Raw genomic sequence first — 13,796 nt, forward strand, 5'->3', positions numbered from 1 at the left:
CCGATGGAAGGGATTGCTTCTTTTACATTTACTAAATTACTAATGTGAATACTTTTTAATTGCTTTCAACCCAAACTGGCTGAATTAGCTGAAAACTCAGATTTAAACTTACTAAGCTAAGCTATTTAGTGATACATTAGAAAAAAACTCTGCTATCAGAGTTGAAGAGTGGTCTCCCACACAGACACTGTAATAAACTGCTACATGAACGGTAAGGTCTTTAAGGGATTTTTAGTTAACAATTTAAAAAGAGAAAAAAAAAAAGCTAAGAACATAATCCCTTAGCATGAACCTGAACTAAATATAAAAGCAAATATAACTCAAGAGCTTAAGCTTCACAGGCAGCTACTGGTCCTTAGCGAAGTCATGGTAAACAACTGTGTCCGTGGCTGCCACTTTGGAGCAAGCCTAAAATACATATAAGATATAGTATTAGTTTCCAAACTAATGGGTCAGTATCTATAGCTGCAAATATTCTGTCCAGCAAAGAAAAGATGGAGAATGCCCTTAGCAAAATAATCTCTGATGTTCCTTCTGTGATCATGTTCAGATTAGAACAATGCTGCAATTCTTTAAGACAATTGAAAGGTAAAACCCATGGTCCTCTCTTGAAGAGCAGGAACTATGACTGTAGGGTCCACTGTAGCCAACGTAACTTTTGTCTGTTGAGTCTTTGACCACAACACATTTTCTGTTTGATGAAAACCCAGCAACAGTATGCAACCTTCTCTTTACAGTTTTTAAAAGGATTTTGCTCCTTTTTAATGTGGACTTGTGTTGCAGTCATCTGAGGGTTACACAAACAATGGAGCAGAGCTTTTACACACCTCCAGAATGACCAGAAGTCTTGTTATTCATACTACTTTTCTTTATCTTTTCAGAGAAATGCACTTAGCTATGTGCACAGATTCCTAAGTTCTGGGTCACACCTGAGTTGAGTGTCTTTCAGATAATTTTCTTTGAGTTCCATACATTTGTATCTGAATGATCTGAAAGTACTCACGGAATGAAAAAGAAACTTTAATATAAAGGAAATAAGAGAGCATCACAGAAAAGAGGGTCTGCAAGTCAAGACAAAGAGCATGAGAGCACAGACTCCAGCAGAAAGACAAGCACATGAAAAGTACTCATTCTTGATTGGCAAAATTATAATTCAGGATTGTCAAACTGGAATCTGAAAAAGCACCACTATCCCCAGTTTAACTCTAAGTATCTTCTCGCTAACAGCAGCTACCACAGATTTTTAAGGTCCTTGTATTGAATTCCAGTTTCCTTATAAACACACTAAAGCCCCCGAGATCAAGAAAAAAAAAAATCCTACAGCATTTCCCAAAACACAGCACAGGCATATGACCACTGCTTATGAAATCATGTGGGGACCTCTGGTGGTTCCTGTTTACTTACTCTCCCTACTTTCAAACTTCAAAGCAAAGCAAATACCAGCTAACGAGCAACACATTCGCTGTACTCTGGATAGAAATGACAAGTCTTTGTCATTTGGGGGCTCTTCTTGGTATGTCTAACAGACAGATAAATTGACAGATGGGCTATGTAGAGCTATTCAAACATCAAGGCTAGGAGCCCTGACAATAGGCTCACTCTTTTCCTTGCTCTGGATCCTCTCAAGCAACGTTAGGGTTGCAAGGTGAGGAAGGACTGAAGCATCTGCAGTCAACACCAGGATCTGGCTCATGTCTGACCACCTTGGCTCTAACTAGAAAGAATCCACCTCATTTTTGTTAATTCAGCATATTCAACTGTTACCACTGCCATTCTGATCTTCTTCAAAAGATGAAATAACTAACTAACTATGTTCTGAGATACCTGAAAACCTATAATGTTAAGAAATGATTGTTAATGGCTTGTTTCTGGTTTGTTTTTTGTTGTTGGTTGTGGTTTTTGTAATAAAAACATGTATGCTAACCAAAGGAGATTTAAAAAAAAAAAAAAAAACAAAACCGACAAACCACAAAACCAAAAGGCAGTGAAGCTCTAGATGCACAAACACCACCGAAGTGCAGTATTTACTAAATCAAGTGTGTTAAGAGTTCTGAACGCACAGCAAGTTCCCCTCACTTGAATATTCTTCTCTCCAGCTGTAAAACTTACTTGGCTGGTTGGGAAGTACAACTTCTAAGATTATGTGTACTTTCTAAAGGTCTACAAATGGTAGACAATTTTCTGGCACAGAGTCTGGAGGAAAAATATAACTGTTAAATAGTGGTATGAAGTTGAAAGCAAGAATCTAGGTGGATATTTTATGAAGGAAAAAAAAGAAGGTGGCTTTGTGGGAGATTTTTAATTTTGAAAGTCACAGAAAAAAGATTCAGCAATACTTTACTAAAAGGCTTCTAGCTGACAAAGTTAAGACAAGAAGGTCAGTTATCTTAAACGTGCTACACAACTATGGAGATGAGATCAGTTCATTGGGTTCATAGATAAAATTTATTTTAAAAAATCCATCCCCTACCCAAAGAAGCAAAAGGATTTGGTTTGGGTTTGGTGGTTGGGGTTTTTTTTGGGTTTTTTGGGTTGGTTTTTTTTTTTTTTTAGTTTAAGAGAGGAGAACAAACATTGAGATTTTCCAAACTGTAGTAATAACATAAACACTCAGCGCACGGGTTGTTAGGTCTCCTCAAGCGTTCTGCAGTCTTATAAGCCTTGTTGGGTAATTTAAAAGAATATTCATGTCTCAGCATAAAACAGAAGAAAACTGGTAAGTCTGTATGACTGATAATAATTTTAAGCGTTTACTCATTCTTGCAGCGTTCCATATAAGATTAAAAGTTTTCTGCAAGACAGGCAGCAAAAAGTCAAATAATAATTAAAATATCTTCAGTTTTCTTTCCTAGAGATACCTCCTTTGGAAATTTGCAGATTCACTTTTCAGAATCAGAAAATGAGCGTGTTTGGAAGCATACAGGAACTGTATTACTTTTTTTCCAACACATACTCAAGAGACAAATTAATAACAGAAATCTCAGAGGAAAAGCTGTAGTAGATCAAGAACTACAGATAACACATCAAACCCAACAAATCTGGCAGAGAACACTAATTTGGAGATAAGAGTAGCAGGAACTCAAACATAAGCTTATCTTTCAGGACAACGTGTACTTGAATTTTAACTGGTAGGATGTCAAAATATTAAGTCACCTCAGTAGCTCCATCTGTAATTTAAACATATTACTGAAATTACATTTTTATTATTTCAATTAGGAAACATTTCTTCATTATACTGTATTGCAGTATAAACACACAAAAAGCATATTTGAGTACTTCCTCTTTCATGAACTTTTTAGAGAAATTTATCAAAATATAGCAAAAATAGGGGAAAAAAAGTAACAGCAAAGGTTATTTTTATCAAAGGGTCAGTGCTTTAGGACTGAACTTAATTCACTTTTTCATTTATTATTCTTCCTTACTCGCCCAAAGCAAGCACAGAGTCTACTCCCGTAACTAGAAAGCCTAAGCAAAATGCTTAACAAACAAAAAAGCTGAATGTCTAGAAAGTTCAAGAGGAAATACCTGACTAGACTCTCTGAAAGTAATTTAAAAAAAAAACCAAAACAAACAACCACTGATACTCACTATGAAGCTATAAATTCTCTTCCTTCCATTAATTTGCTGGAGTATATATCCAAGATTATTTACTACATAATACAAACAAATAAGGATACTCCAGATGCAAACAGCTTTACAACTATTTTAACAGCTTTGTCTAGAATCCTTTCTATTATGCATGAAACCCAGAAACTTTTTTGTCAACTCTCTTCTCTCTGATAACAACAGGTATTATCAGCTCCCTAAGTGTAACCACTATCTCAACATTTTATGTTGATTTTTCAGTTACTATCTTTTTAAAACAGAGGACATGTTCCAGCAAACAGTATTTCTACAGTCTGTTTACAACCCTCTTATCAGAATCAAATGAGCATTGTTTTCTCTAAGCATTATTCTCTCAGCTGATTTTATAAAGGCTTCCAAAATTCAAAATCAACTTTCAAGTTAAACACCTATAAAAATTTATAATTGTCAACTTTCTAATATTCTGAGCATCTTTAGTTTCCAAAGCCTGGCATATAAACAAGCACAAAGTACTACATAGCAGAGCCTAGAGCTGCCTACCTCATTCATAAGCACAGGTAAAAAGATGACACCTGAACAGCTTTAGGAAGTCAGCCAACACAGAACCTGCACTTTCAGGTTATGACATAAAGGAAAGACTGACACAGGGAGCACAGATTTGGGAACTTGCTCTCAGAACATACAAGTATAAAGTTGAAATCTTAGTTTGGGGAAAACGAGCAGGGAGGGTGTATAAGCAGTTTCATGCGCATGATCACTGTCCCTGCTGACCGCCTTCAGAGACTACTGGTTACTGCTGCTGCCAAGGAGATACCAAAGCACAAAGTTTAGGAACATGCAACCTAGAGTCCGAGAATTAGGAAATTAACTCTTCGAACAACTCGAACTGTCATTATCATTTCTGGCACAAATCTCTTCAACAGTAGAGCTTCTATTCCAATTTTTTATTATGACCAAGTTAAAAATATACATACTGACAAATTATTATAAGACTTAACCCTGAATATTTGATCTGCAAAGTAACACCTATTCACATGCATATCAAGTCACTTAAATAAGGGGAGGGGGAAAAATTCTGAATGTTCCTAGAAAGGCTTTTGTCAATAGTTGTAAATTTGGAACAGCTGTCCCAGCTTTAGAGTTTACATTCAAAGAATGCAACTCTGCTGTTCAAATACCAAAGTAAGACACATACACACAGAGTCCCCAAAATTCCAAAGTGTGTGTGGGAGGAAAAGCCAAAGTGTACATTCAGTGAATGGCAGAACATGTATTATGCAGCTAGACCCAGCTGTTCATAGACTAACCAGTGCACAGTGGGTTCTCACTTGCAGGTTACTGAAACATCAGTTTGTGACAAACATAAGGTATGGAAAAGAGCACAAGAGGAAGTACAGAGTTGCAAGACAAAAATGCAGGCAAACCCATAATAAGTGGCTCAGAGCAATGCAGTCATGAAGAGCAAAGACCAACAGCTTCAAGTGCCTTTCCCAGTTAAGGATTTGTATAGGCTTGTTCTTATTACAAGTCAATATTAAGAGAGAGAAAGAGAGAAGAGATTTACTCCAGGATTATTTTAACTTGCAAGAATGCACCACAGAGAGAACAGTGGTACACTCACAGACAGGATGCTGTAAAGATCTGGGCAAAGACAGCCTTGGGAATTACAGAACAAGGAAGATATATTTCTAGAAATATTGAATATACATTGTGCATGACATCTACTACTGTAAGGTAAAGAATTTTTAGGCCTGACATACCAATACTAAACAGAAGCAAAGAAGAAACAAGCTCAATTTTTCTGGGCACTATATACCTTTTATTTTCCACAGGTGTTGCAGACAGATGCAAAGTCATTTTGTTTCAAGCTGTGAGTTTCAAGCTAGCTGCAGTTTTCCCATGGCAGAACCGCTTCCCATTTTGACAACTCAGAGTACTGAGCAGCAAGTTGACATCTGTTTGCCAACCAAAGAGACAAGACATCAAATGTAAAGCAGATAGCCAATGTAAGGCTTTTATCTTAAAAAAAATAAATGATAGTAACAGTTGGTGAGTTCTCTAGGGGCTTATTTACTTCACAAAGGTAGGTTTCCTGTAATGCATGGATGATTTTTTTAAATTTTACATTAAAAGATATTGAAGTTTCTTTAAATAGAGAAACAGTATTAGTAATTACCTGCTTGCCAAGCTGTCATGCCAACATATCCTTCATTCAAACAACTGCTTTTGTAAAGAAGCATCTATGTTGCCAGGGGATACACAACATAAAACACTTCACAGGTCCACCAAGAAGAAATGTGTCCAAAAGCAAAAAGTACCAATACATGTGACATTTAAATAATAGTGAACTTAATTTCTTTCACAAAGTCTGTACCATAAACTTGAGAGGTCCAACAACCTCAAAAAGGAGGTTCAAGTCTTAAAACCCAAATGATTACCATTTTGGGACATCTTTCCAAAAATATTGTCTTTTCTAACACGATTTAGCACTAGTAACATTTTTAATTTGCTTTTAAGGCCTTGTTTTACCTAGTTCAGTACTTTAAAGTGTGACACAGCAAATTTACTATTCAACAACGAACATATTTCACTATCAGCACGACTTTCCGCTGTCACACTTGGCACTGTTCATTTTAGGTGAGAAATGATACATACATGTTTTACAGCCACCTCCCCCTTTTTGGATACGGGAAGACTTTGGGTATGCAGGGAAGATAACATGAAAGAATGCAGCCAATTTTCTGTTTTAACCTCACGGACCTGCGCCCTCCTCATTTAATTATAAGAGCCTCCAAGAAGAGCTCATTATCTCCCTCCCTTGTGTAACAGCAACCTTACTAACCAAACCCGTGAGCCAACATAAAGCGAGCAGCTCAAGCAGAATAATACTTCTAACACTGTTTACTTGGGGAGGACACTCTGGATCTTCCAAGTCGCAGAGCCCCTCAGTGTTCCGTATGCGAACGGGAGCTGCCACAGAACACCGAAACCAGGTGAGGAGGTTACACGCTGTGTAAACACGCAGGGTGCTCCCCCTCACCCCGGCCTCTCCCGTTTCGGGGGAGGAGGACAGATAAGTTGAGGGACCCCTGAGGAACCACCATTTCTGCCCCTTCCCGCCTCCCGGCCGCAGAACGAAGCGGTCTCGCCGACGAGCGCGCAGCAGCCGCTCCGCGGGCGGGCCATGCGGCGGGGGCTGCCTTCTCCTCTCCTCCCCCCACCACGCAGCGCTTGGGCCGGAGCCGCCACCTCGGCCTCGTTCGCTCCGACACCACCGAGCAGGACTGAGCGGCCCGCCCGCAGCCCCTCCTGTCACGTCGCGGTGCCGGGGCGACTGTCCCGTGCCGTGGCTCTCCGCCGGGAGAAGGGAAGGGAAGGGAAGGGAAGCCAAGCCGAGCCGAACCGAGCCCCGCCCCTACCTGTCCGGGTGGCGCCGCCTGCTGCTCCCCAGGGAGGCGCTGGCTCATCCTCCTGCGGCGGCAGGGCGGGGTCGCGGAGACGCCGCGGACACCGACTCGGCCTCTGGCCCAACGGTCGCTCCGCCAGTCAGCCCCGCCCCCTCGGCCTGGGGGCGGGGCTTCCTGCCACGCACGCACGCGCACCGCCGCTCAGCGCCTGCCCGGGCCGCGGGAGTTAGCGTCACCCGCCACTACTTCCGGTTCCTGAGGTCCGCTGCGGGCATGGGTCTCCCTTCCCGCCCGCGCGGAGGGGCGTGGCTTGCCGGCGGCCCCAGAGGGGACCAGCCGTTAGGCGCGCGCCCGGTGAGGCAGACTGGCGCGGGACGAGGGTTGGGGCTGCGCTGCCGCTGGTCGCGACCGCGCTCGGGTGTTCGGCTCCCCTTCGCGCCGGAGGCGCTTCCTGACGGGAGAGGCGGCCCTTGCTGTGAGGGCGGGTTGCGGGCCCAGGTTACAGCTCGCCGCTGCGCAGAGCGGGCGGTAACAGGGGAGCAGGAAATCCCTACGCTTCATGAACGGGGAGTAACCGGTTTCTCAGGTGAAGGAGGCGGCTCGGTACATCGCAGCGTCATTTGGCTTCTGGCTAAACCAAGGCGCGTCTTAATTTCACAGACGCTGCGCGCTCTGACTATAGGGTCCTAAGAACTTAAGCTTTTGCTTATCTGCAGGTGAAATGCAGTTCTCAGGCTGCGCACGTCACCCCTGTGTACCATCATCCTGAAGTAGGCAGTAGGCATTTCACTGCCTGCCGAGATACGGAGGCTAACAAAGAGTTTACTTAACATACGTTGACAGAACGGAGGTTCCAGAAAAATACTCTGGCAGGTTAGGTGGGTTTTTTTCAAGGAAAAATGATAAAATACCCGCAGGTTCGTTTATATAAAAGCTTAACAAGACTGAGCAGTGCTTTGTAGCGCGCATACAGGATGACGGGTCAAGACAATTAGAGTAAGACTGAAAAAGAGCGTTGTGAATCACAAGCCTTTACTCGTCCGTGCTGTTAACACACACTTTTCACTAGGGAGCGAAAGAACCACAGATGCCCACTCGGGGCCAGCTGCCGTAGGCAGCCTGACGCTCCTGAGTAAGTTTTGGGCACTGGACCCCTGGGCCGCGCTTCCCCCTGCAGATCCCCCCGGGGAAGACACGTACTGCCGGTGCTAGGCTGCGCGGGCTTCTGGGTCATGGTTGGCTCGTGAAAGATTTATAGGTGGTTTATGTCTTTTTTTTTTTCCTTCCCTTAAATGCCAAGGAAGATAGGGAACTGCTACCGCCGCGGGAAGCCCGGAGCCCCGCCGCGGCTGTAGGCAGGCGCCGCCGGAGCCCCGCCCCGACCGTCACGTGACTCCTGACCGTGCGTTACCACGGTGAAGCACCGCTAACGCGGGAAGGGCGTTCAGGCGAACTTGCTGTCTCGCCCAATGGGAGCTGAGCCGCGGGGCGGGCCCGCCAATAGGAGCTGAGGGGGCGGGCTAGCGCAGGGCGTGAGGCTTGGTTGAGCGGCTGTGGCAGCGGCGGGCGCAGCGGGGAGGTATGCTCGGGTGGGGATGAGGCGGGCGGGGCGCGGGGCCGCCCTTCTGCCGGGCCGGCGGTGGCAGCAGTCGCCGCCGCCGGTGGGGCTAGGCTGGTGGCGTTGCCTCACTCAGTCGCCGTGGCGCTGGGGATCCCCCGCCGCGCTTCTCGCTCTGGCGCCGGTCTTGCCCCAGCTGTGCGGGGGCGGCGGCCTGGTGGGGCCCGACTGAGGAGGGCGGCCCGGCCCTGCCCGGCGCCTGGCCTCTGTTGCCGCCAGGCTGGGTTCGGCGGGCAGTTCGCGGTGTAGCTTTCCGTCCGCCTGGTCGTGCGGTTCGGTTTTGTCGCCTCACCTCAGCGGTCGGTCGGGGTGCCCCGGCGCACAAACCGCTTTCGTGCGTGTCCGTGCTGGATAACATGACTTCTTGCCCAGGGCTTGGAAAGTCAACGCCCTGTCAGCGCTGAGATCTTTTCTCAAGACTCGGATTTTCTATACCGTGGGTAAAAATGAGCCGTCTAACTGGTTCAAAATTATATACCCCGTTTGAGTGAACTGTACCTTTTTGCCCACAGGCCGCTTATTGATTGTTTATATTTGCACAGAACATTGTGCAGTGGGAGCTCTCAGCTATGCCCTAATGTAGCTGATTTAGCTGTCGTACAGCATGCTTGTTTCATAAACAAAGCAGGGGTAGGACGAGGACTTAGTAAAGCCACATGAAGTTAAAATTGTCCCCCACCTGCTATGTTTTGTCGTTGCCCAAAAGACAATATTAATGTTAATAGTGAGTCTTTCCTTTTTCAGAAGTGCAACTTCACACTAAACTAACTTTCCATACTTCGAGGCACAAAATCCCACCAAGACGTTGCAGGCCTGTCATTTTCACTTTTCTTCTTCCTGGTAGTTATCCTTAGTCCTGGTTGTTTTCCCATCTTCTATTTTGCAGAAGAAATTACTTCAGTTCTCTTGTGTTTCATATTGCTATACTAATCAAGCTTATTGATTTCAGTTTGCTTCCATGGTACGGGTCCTTCATCTTCTTGAGACTCCTTATCAGCATCTGTGTTTGGTGCATGGTAATGCTATGACAAAAAATGGTCCCGAATCAGGGAGAAGAGCCTCACCTGAGATGTGCGTGAAGTATGGATCTAAGCTAATAGGGTCTCCTGTTGGAAGGAAGCTGGGTATAGCAAAGCACAAATGCTGTTAGTGCTTTCAAGTGAGGCTTGGATGCAGAAACGCTTGGGAACCTTTTGTCTTTTTCAGCTTACAGAAAGTTCCTCAGGATATGGAAGTTTTTTCTGCTGTAGAAAAGATGACCTTTTAGTCCACCATGAATTTGTTTTGATGTTTATCACTTTGATCTTTGTTTTGCCAATTCTCTTTGCTGTTATGATGCTTCTCTATATTGCCGTACCTTCCACATGCAGCTCGCTAGTGTCTTATTTTTACCACAGTGTTTTTTAATATAGAACCTTAAGCACCATCAACATTCAGCTGACTGATCTGTTTAATCTCAAAAGGTAGTCTGAGTGGTCATATAGTACACTAAAAAGACTGATTTGCACCATTTTGTAAGGAATTTATTTTCTGTGCAACATGGAAAAATAAATTATCTATGTTTTCAGTCAGAATTAAGGTCACACCTTTCTATATTGAATAATGATTCTAAACTTATGGGGATCTCTTGAATTCAGTCCATTTTGGCTTCATTGTAGTGACTAACTTCCAAAATACTAGTTTTAGTGCTGCTTAAGAAACAATATGTAGGAATTTTTTCCCCCTACTATTGTGGTTCTTCCAAGTAAAGTTGAATGAAAGACAGTTAACCAGGTGCTATAGCTCTATATGATGTTTGTGTGATAGCTGAATCAGAAGATATGGTACTCACTACTTCCTTTAAATAAAGATAAACACATCTTTTTTTTTTCATACTGTCTGTCGAGATGAAAGTTTAAATCGGTTTTGGCAGTGCAGCCCTTTTTCTACACCAGGTGAGCCAACTGTACCAAAATAGGATTGAGACTGAGAGTAGATGATTTACAGAAAAGCTACAAAGCATGTAGGAGGAGACAAATGGATTGACATTTTGAGTACTAAAAATGTAACATGACCTGGCGGGCTATGTATGGCTAACTAAATCTCTTTTGTGGGTTTTTGCCTAGTACTCAAGTAAGGATGCCTTTAGAAGATAACTATGGATAAATATATTAAAGTGCGAAAGATTGGAGAAGGATCCTTTGGGAAAGCAATTCTTGTCAAAGCTAAAGAAAATGGCCAACAGTATGTTATTAAAGAAATAAACATCTCTAAGGTGAGTGATTATTATTAATTACTGATCCATTCTTTTTGTATTCCTGTTATCAAATATCATTATTTTCCTTTTTAAGATGTCAAATAAGGAGAGAGAAGAATCAAGGAGAGAAGTTGCTGTATTGGCTAACATGAAACATCCAAATATTGTCCTGTATAGGGAGTCATTTGAAGGTAGGATTAATTAATACAGTAGAACCTGAACTAATGATAGTAATGATAGTAAGTGACTGCACACTACTTAGTGCATGTAGTTTAAAAGTCACTGTGTTTTCTTTCTTTAATCAGTCTTTTTCATACTTTTGTTACTTGCTTCAGTTCTTTTTTGGTTGTATTTTCTTCACAGTTCCCCTGCACATTTAAAAATAATAGCAATAAATAAAAAGGGCAATGATTAAACAGAAATATTGATGTCTCTTCCTTACATGCATCAATTTTGATGTTTAAATGAAAGGATTACTTGTTTATCCAGTGTCTAAGTCTCCTTGGATACTTGTGTATACTCTAACGACTTGAGCACTTCTGTATATTAAATATGAGTATGGGCTAATTTGGGTATTGATAACCCAGCAAGAGCAATTTTATCTCAAAGTCTGTTGTCTGAAAATGCAGTCTTCAGTAATTACAATCATATCATTACTTTCAGAGCAGGAAAAATAGATGGTACTGTTTGTTTCATCAAGCTACGAAGCAATGAGAAATGTAATGCCACATTGTTTTCGCAGTGAATGTCTCAGTAGATGAGCAGAACAGATAAAAGATTCCAAGAGCCTATCATATAGATTAAAATACTATTAAAACCCCTAAATATTATTTGAGATACTGTTTAGGAACACTGCTTTTTTCTCCTTTCCTTCTTTTCTCCTGACTTTCATATGTCTTTTGATTGGGGGCTTTTATTTTTTCTATTAATGAAATTATAATTTTGTGCCATAGTCATGTTGCACAGCCATAGTCTTCTGGTTTATAAATCCATGTTTCTGTCTTCTCTGTAATAAAGGTCTGTTCTGTAAGATTTTTTTTTCTTTTCTTCTTAGAAGGTAGATCCTGTAATCTGTAGTTCACAAGACTTCATGTTTCATCTTTATTGTTAAAGCACATTGACTTTGAACACAGTGATTTGGTTTCTAAAAGAGAACTATTTCAGCAACAGGTCTGCAAGAAATCCAGACTCCTAGGATCATCTTTTAAAATTATACTGTTTATAAAGCTTAACCAAGATACAAACAGCTGTAAGCACAAAAGAAAAATCCTGGGTTTGATGTTTTGAAAGACAGATTTCAGAAGCATTCTGCAGGAGTGAAATTTAAGCAACTTAGATGATTTAATTAATTTTGACTCTAAATAGAGTTTTTAAGTTCTATGACTCTTCCATCAAATAGGAGTTTTTCTTTTGAGCAGCATGTGATTGATTTTGTGCGTTTATTCAGCTCTTCTCAAAATCATGCCTAATGTGTACTGTAACTTTGTGTTCTTATGTGTTCATACCTCTTAATAGAAACTTGCATAGAATTTTTGGAAGTCTCCCCAAATTTCATTCAAAAATGAAAAAATAATTGTTTCCATCTGTCATTGTCTGCTGGAAGTTTTATTACTGTTCTTCAGTCTCTGAAATGAACTGTATGTCTGATATGAGAGCTGATTATTGTTGTTTTCTTGCACTTAGTGCGAGTAGTACCTTGTACAGGTAAAACTCCCAGAAAGAATTAGGCCCATAGAGGCAACTACCTGAATTAGAAATTAAGATCTCTATTTTTAGGGTCAGGGATCTATAGGATGTTTGAAAGCAGGTTGAAGAATGGTTTTATATTGCATTAATAAAGTGACAACTTTAATTTCATAGTGTTTTTTAACCCCATTTTGGGGCATTTGTTCAGCAGATGTAATTTTTTTCGCTCCATATCAAAATAGTCTGATGTTACCAGAAATGGGAAACTTATATTGTGAAACTCAACAAAAGCATTTTTTCCTGAAGTTTGAAAAAAGGACTAATAAGTGATGTCTGAAGCTGCATGTGAAAAGGTTAATTTTTTGTTGATTTTTCTGTGACTGCAGTGAAGATATTTGGAAAGTTATGTTAAAGATGAGTCTTTTTTCTTTTTAAAATACTTTGTGTTTTATTTTACAGAAAATGGCTGTCTCTATATAGTGATGGATTACTGTGAAGGAGGAGACCTATTTAAAAAAATAAATGCTCAGAAAGGAATTTTATTCTCTGAAGATCAGGTAACAGCAAACTGCTGTAGTGTTTTGTTGCATGATACTTTTTGTTGAATTTTAAATTATTTTGGTTCAGTTTGGTAGATATGTTGTTTAATCTAAAAGGAGGTTCTCACATTGTGATTCTTGTTGCCATCAGTCTCAGTAGTATCTTAAAAAAAAAGAGATAAAATGTAGCTGGAAATCCTGGGTATGTTAATTGAGGTTTTGTCTGTATGTGTAAGATGCTTTAAAAAAAAGTTGGATCTCTTGCAAAGTAAACCAAATCTGAGAAATGAAAAATACTGAAGGACAACATGAATATTTTTAAACCTTTGAATTTTTAAAATTTTTTTTAAGATACAATGGCACAGGATTTTTGGTCTGTAATACTGATTTTCACTTATCAGAAGGATAAAATGCCCACACTTTGTAAATATAGTAATATGAAATATAGCAATGTTTACATCTGTTGTGGTTTAGGCAGCTAAAACAATGACAGAACCATTCGCTCATTGCCCCCTCCCAGTGGGATGGGGGGAGAGGATTGAAAATGGAAAAGGGAAAAAAAAAACCCCCGACTCATGGGTTGGGATAAAGACAATTTAATAGGGAAAAAAAAGGTAAGAATAATAAAATATACAAAACAAGTGATGAACATCACAATTTCTCACCACCCGAAGTCGATGCTCTGCAAGACCCTGAGTTGCCCCACCTCCCAGCCCACCCCCCAG

General features: G+C 41.3%; 2 protein-coding genes across 12 annotated transcripts in view; one reads left to right on the forward strand and one right to left on the reverse strand.

Annotated features, from left to right (window-relative positions):
• CLCN3 (chloride voltage-gated channel 3) overlaps window positions 1–7,160 on the reverse strand; it is a 68,289-nt gene extending 61,129 nt beyond the window's left edge. For 2 of the 5 annotated variants that reach the window (XM_054823285.1, XM_054823280.1), the window contains exons 1-2: window positions 7,005–7,160; window positions 5,402–5,540 (exon numbers count right to left, since the gene is read on the reverse strand). The gene's annotated coding sequence lies outside the window, so the exon portion shown is untranslated. Of the gene's footprint in view, window positions 1–5,401; window positions 5,541–5,761; window positions 6,746–7,004 lie in introns of those variants that run through there. The other 3 variants (XM_054823283.1, XM_054823279.1, XM_054823281.1) reach the window with 2 other exon arrangements.
• An 87-nt stretch (window positions 7,161–7,247) lies between these two features.
• Window positions 7,248–13,796, forward strand: part of NEK1 (NIMA related kinase 1) — a 51,606-nt gene continuing 45,057 nt past the window's right edge. For 3 of the 7 annotated variants that reach the window (XM_054823546.1, XM_054823551.1, XM_054823553.1), the window contains exons 1-4: window positions 7,366–7,578; window positions 10,716–10,864; window positions 10,941–11,037; window positions 12,992–13,089. In XM_054823546.1, the coding sequence (XP_054679521.1) occupies window positions 10,748–10,864; window positions 10,941–11,037; window positions 12,992–13,089 (312 nt within the window). In that variant the 5' untranslated portion in view covers window positions 7,366–7,578; window positions 10,716–10,747. The other 4 variants (XM_054823550.1, XM_054823552.1, XM_054823549.1 and 1 more) reach the window with 3 other exon arrangements.

Source organism: Grus americana, chromosome 4 (genome assembly GCF_028858705.1).
Source record: "Grus americana isolate bGruAme1 chromosome 4, bGruAme1.mat, whole genome shotgun sequence".
Taxonomy (NCBI): domain Eukaryota; kingdom Metazoa; phylum Chordata; class Aves; order Gruiformes; family Gruidae; genus Grus; species Grus americana.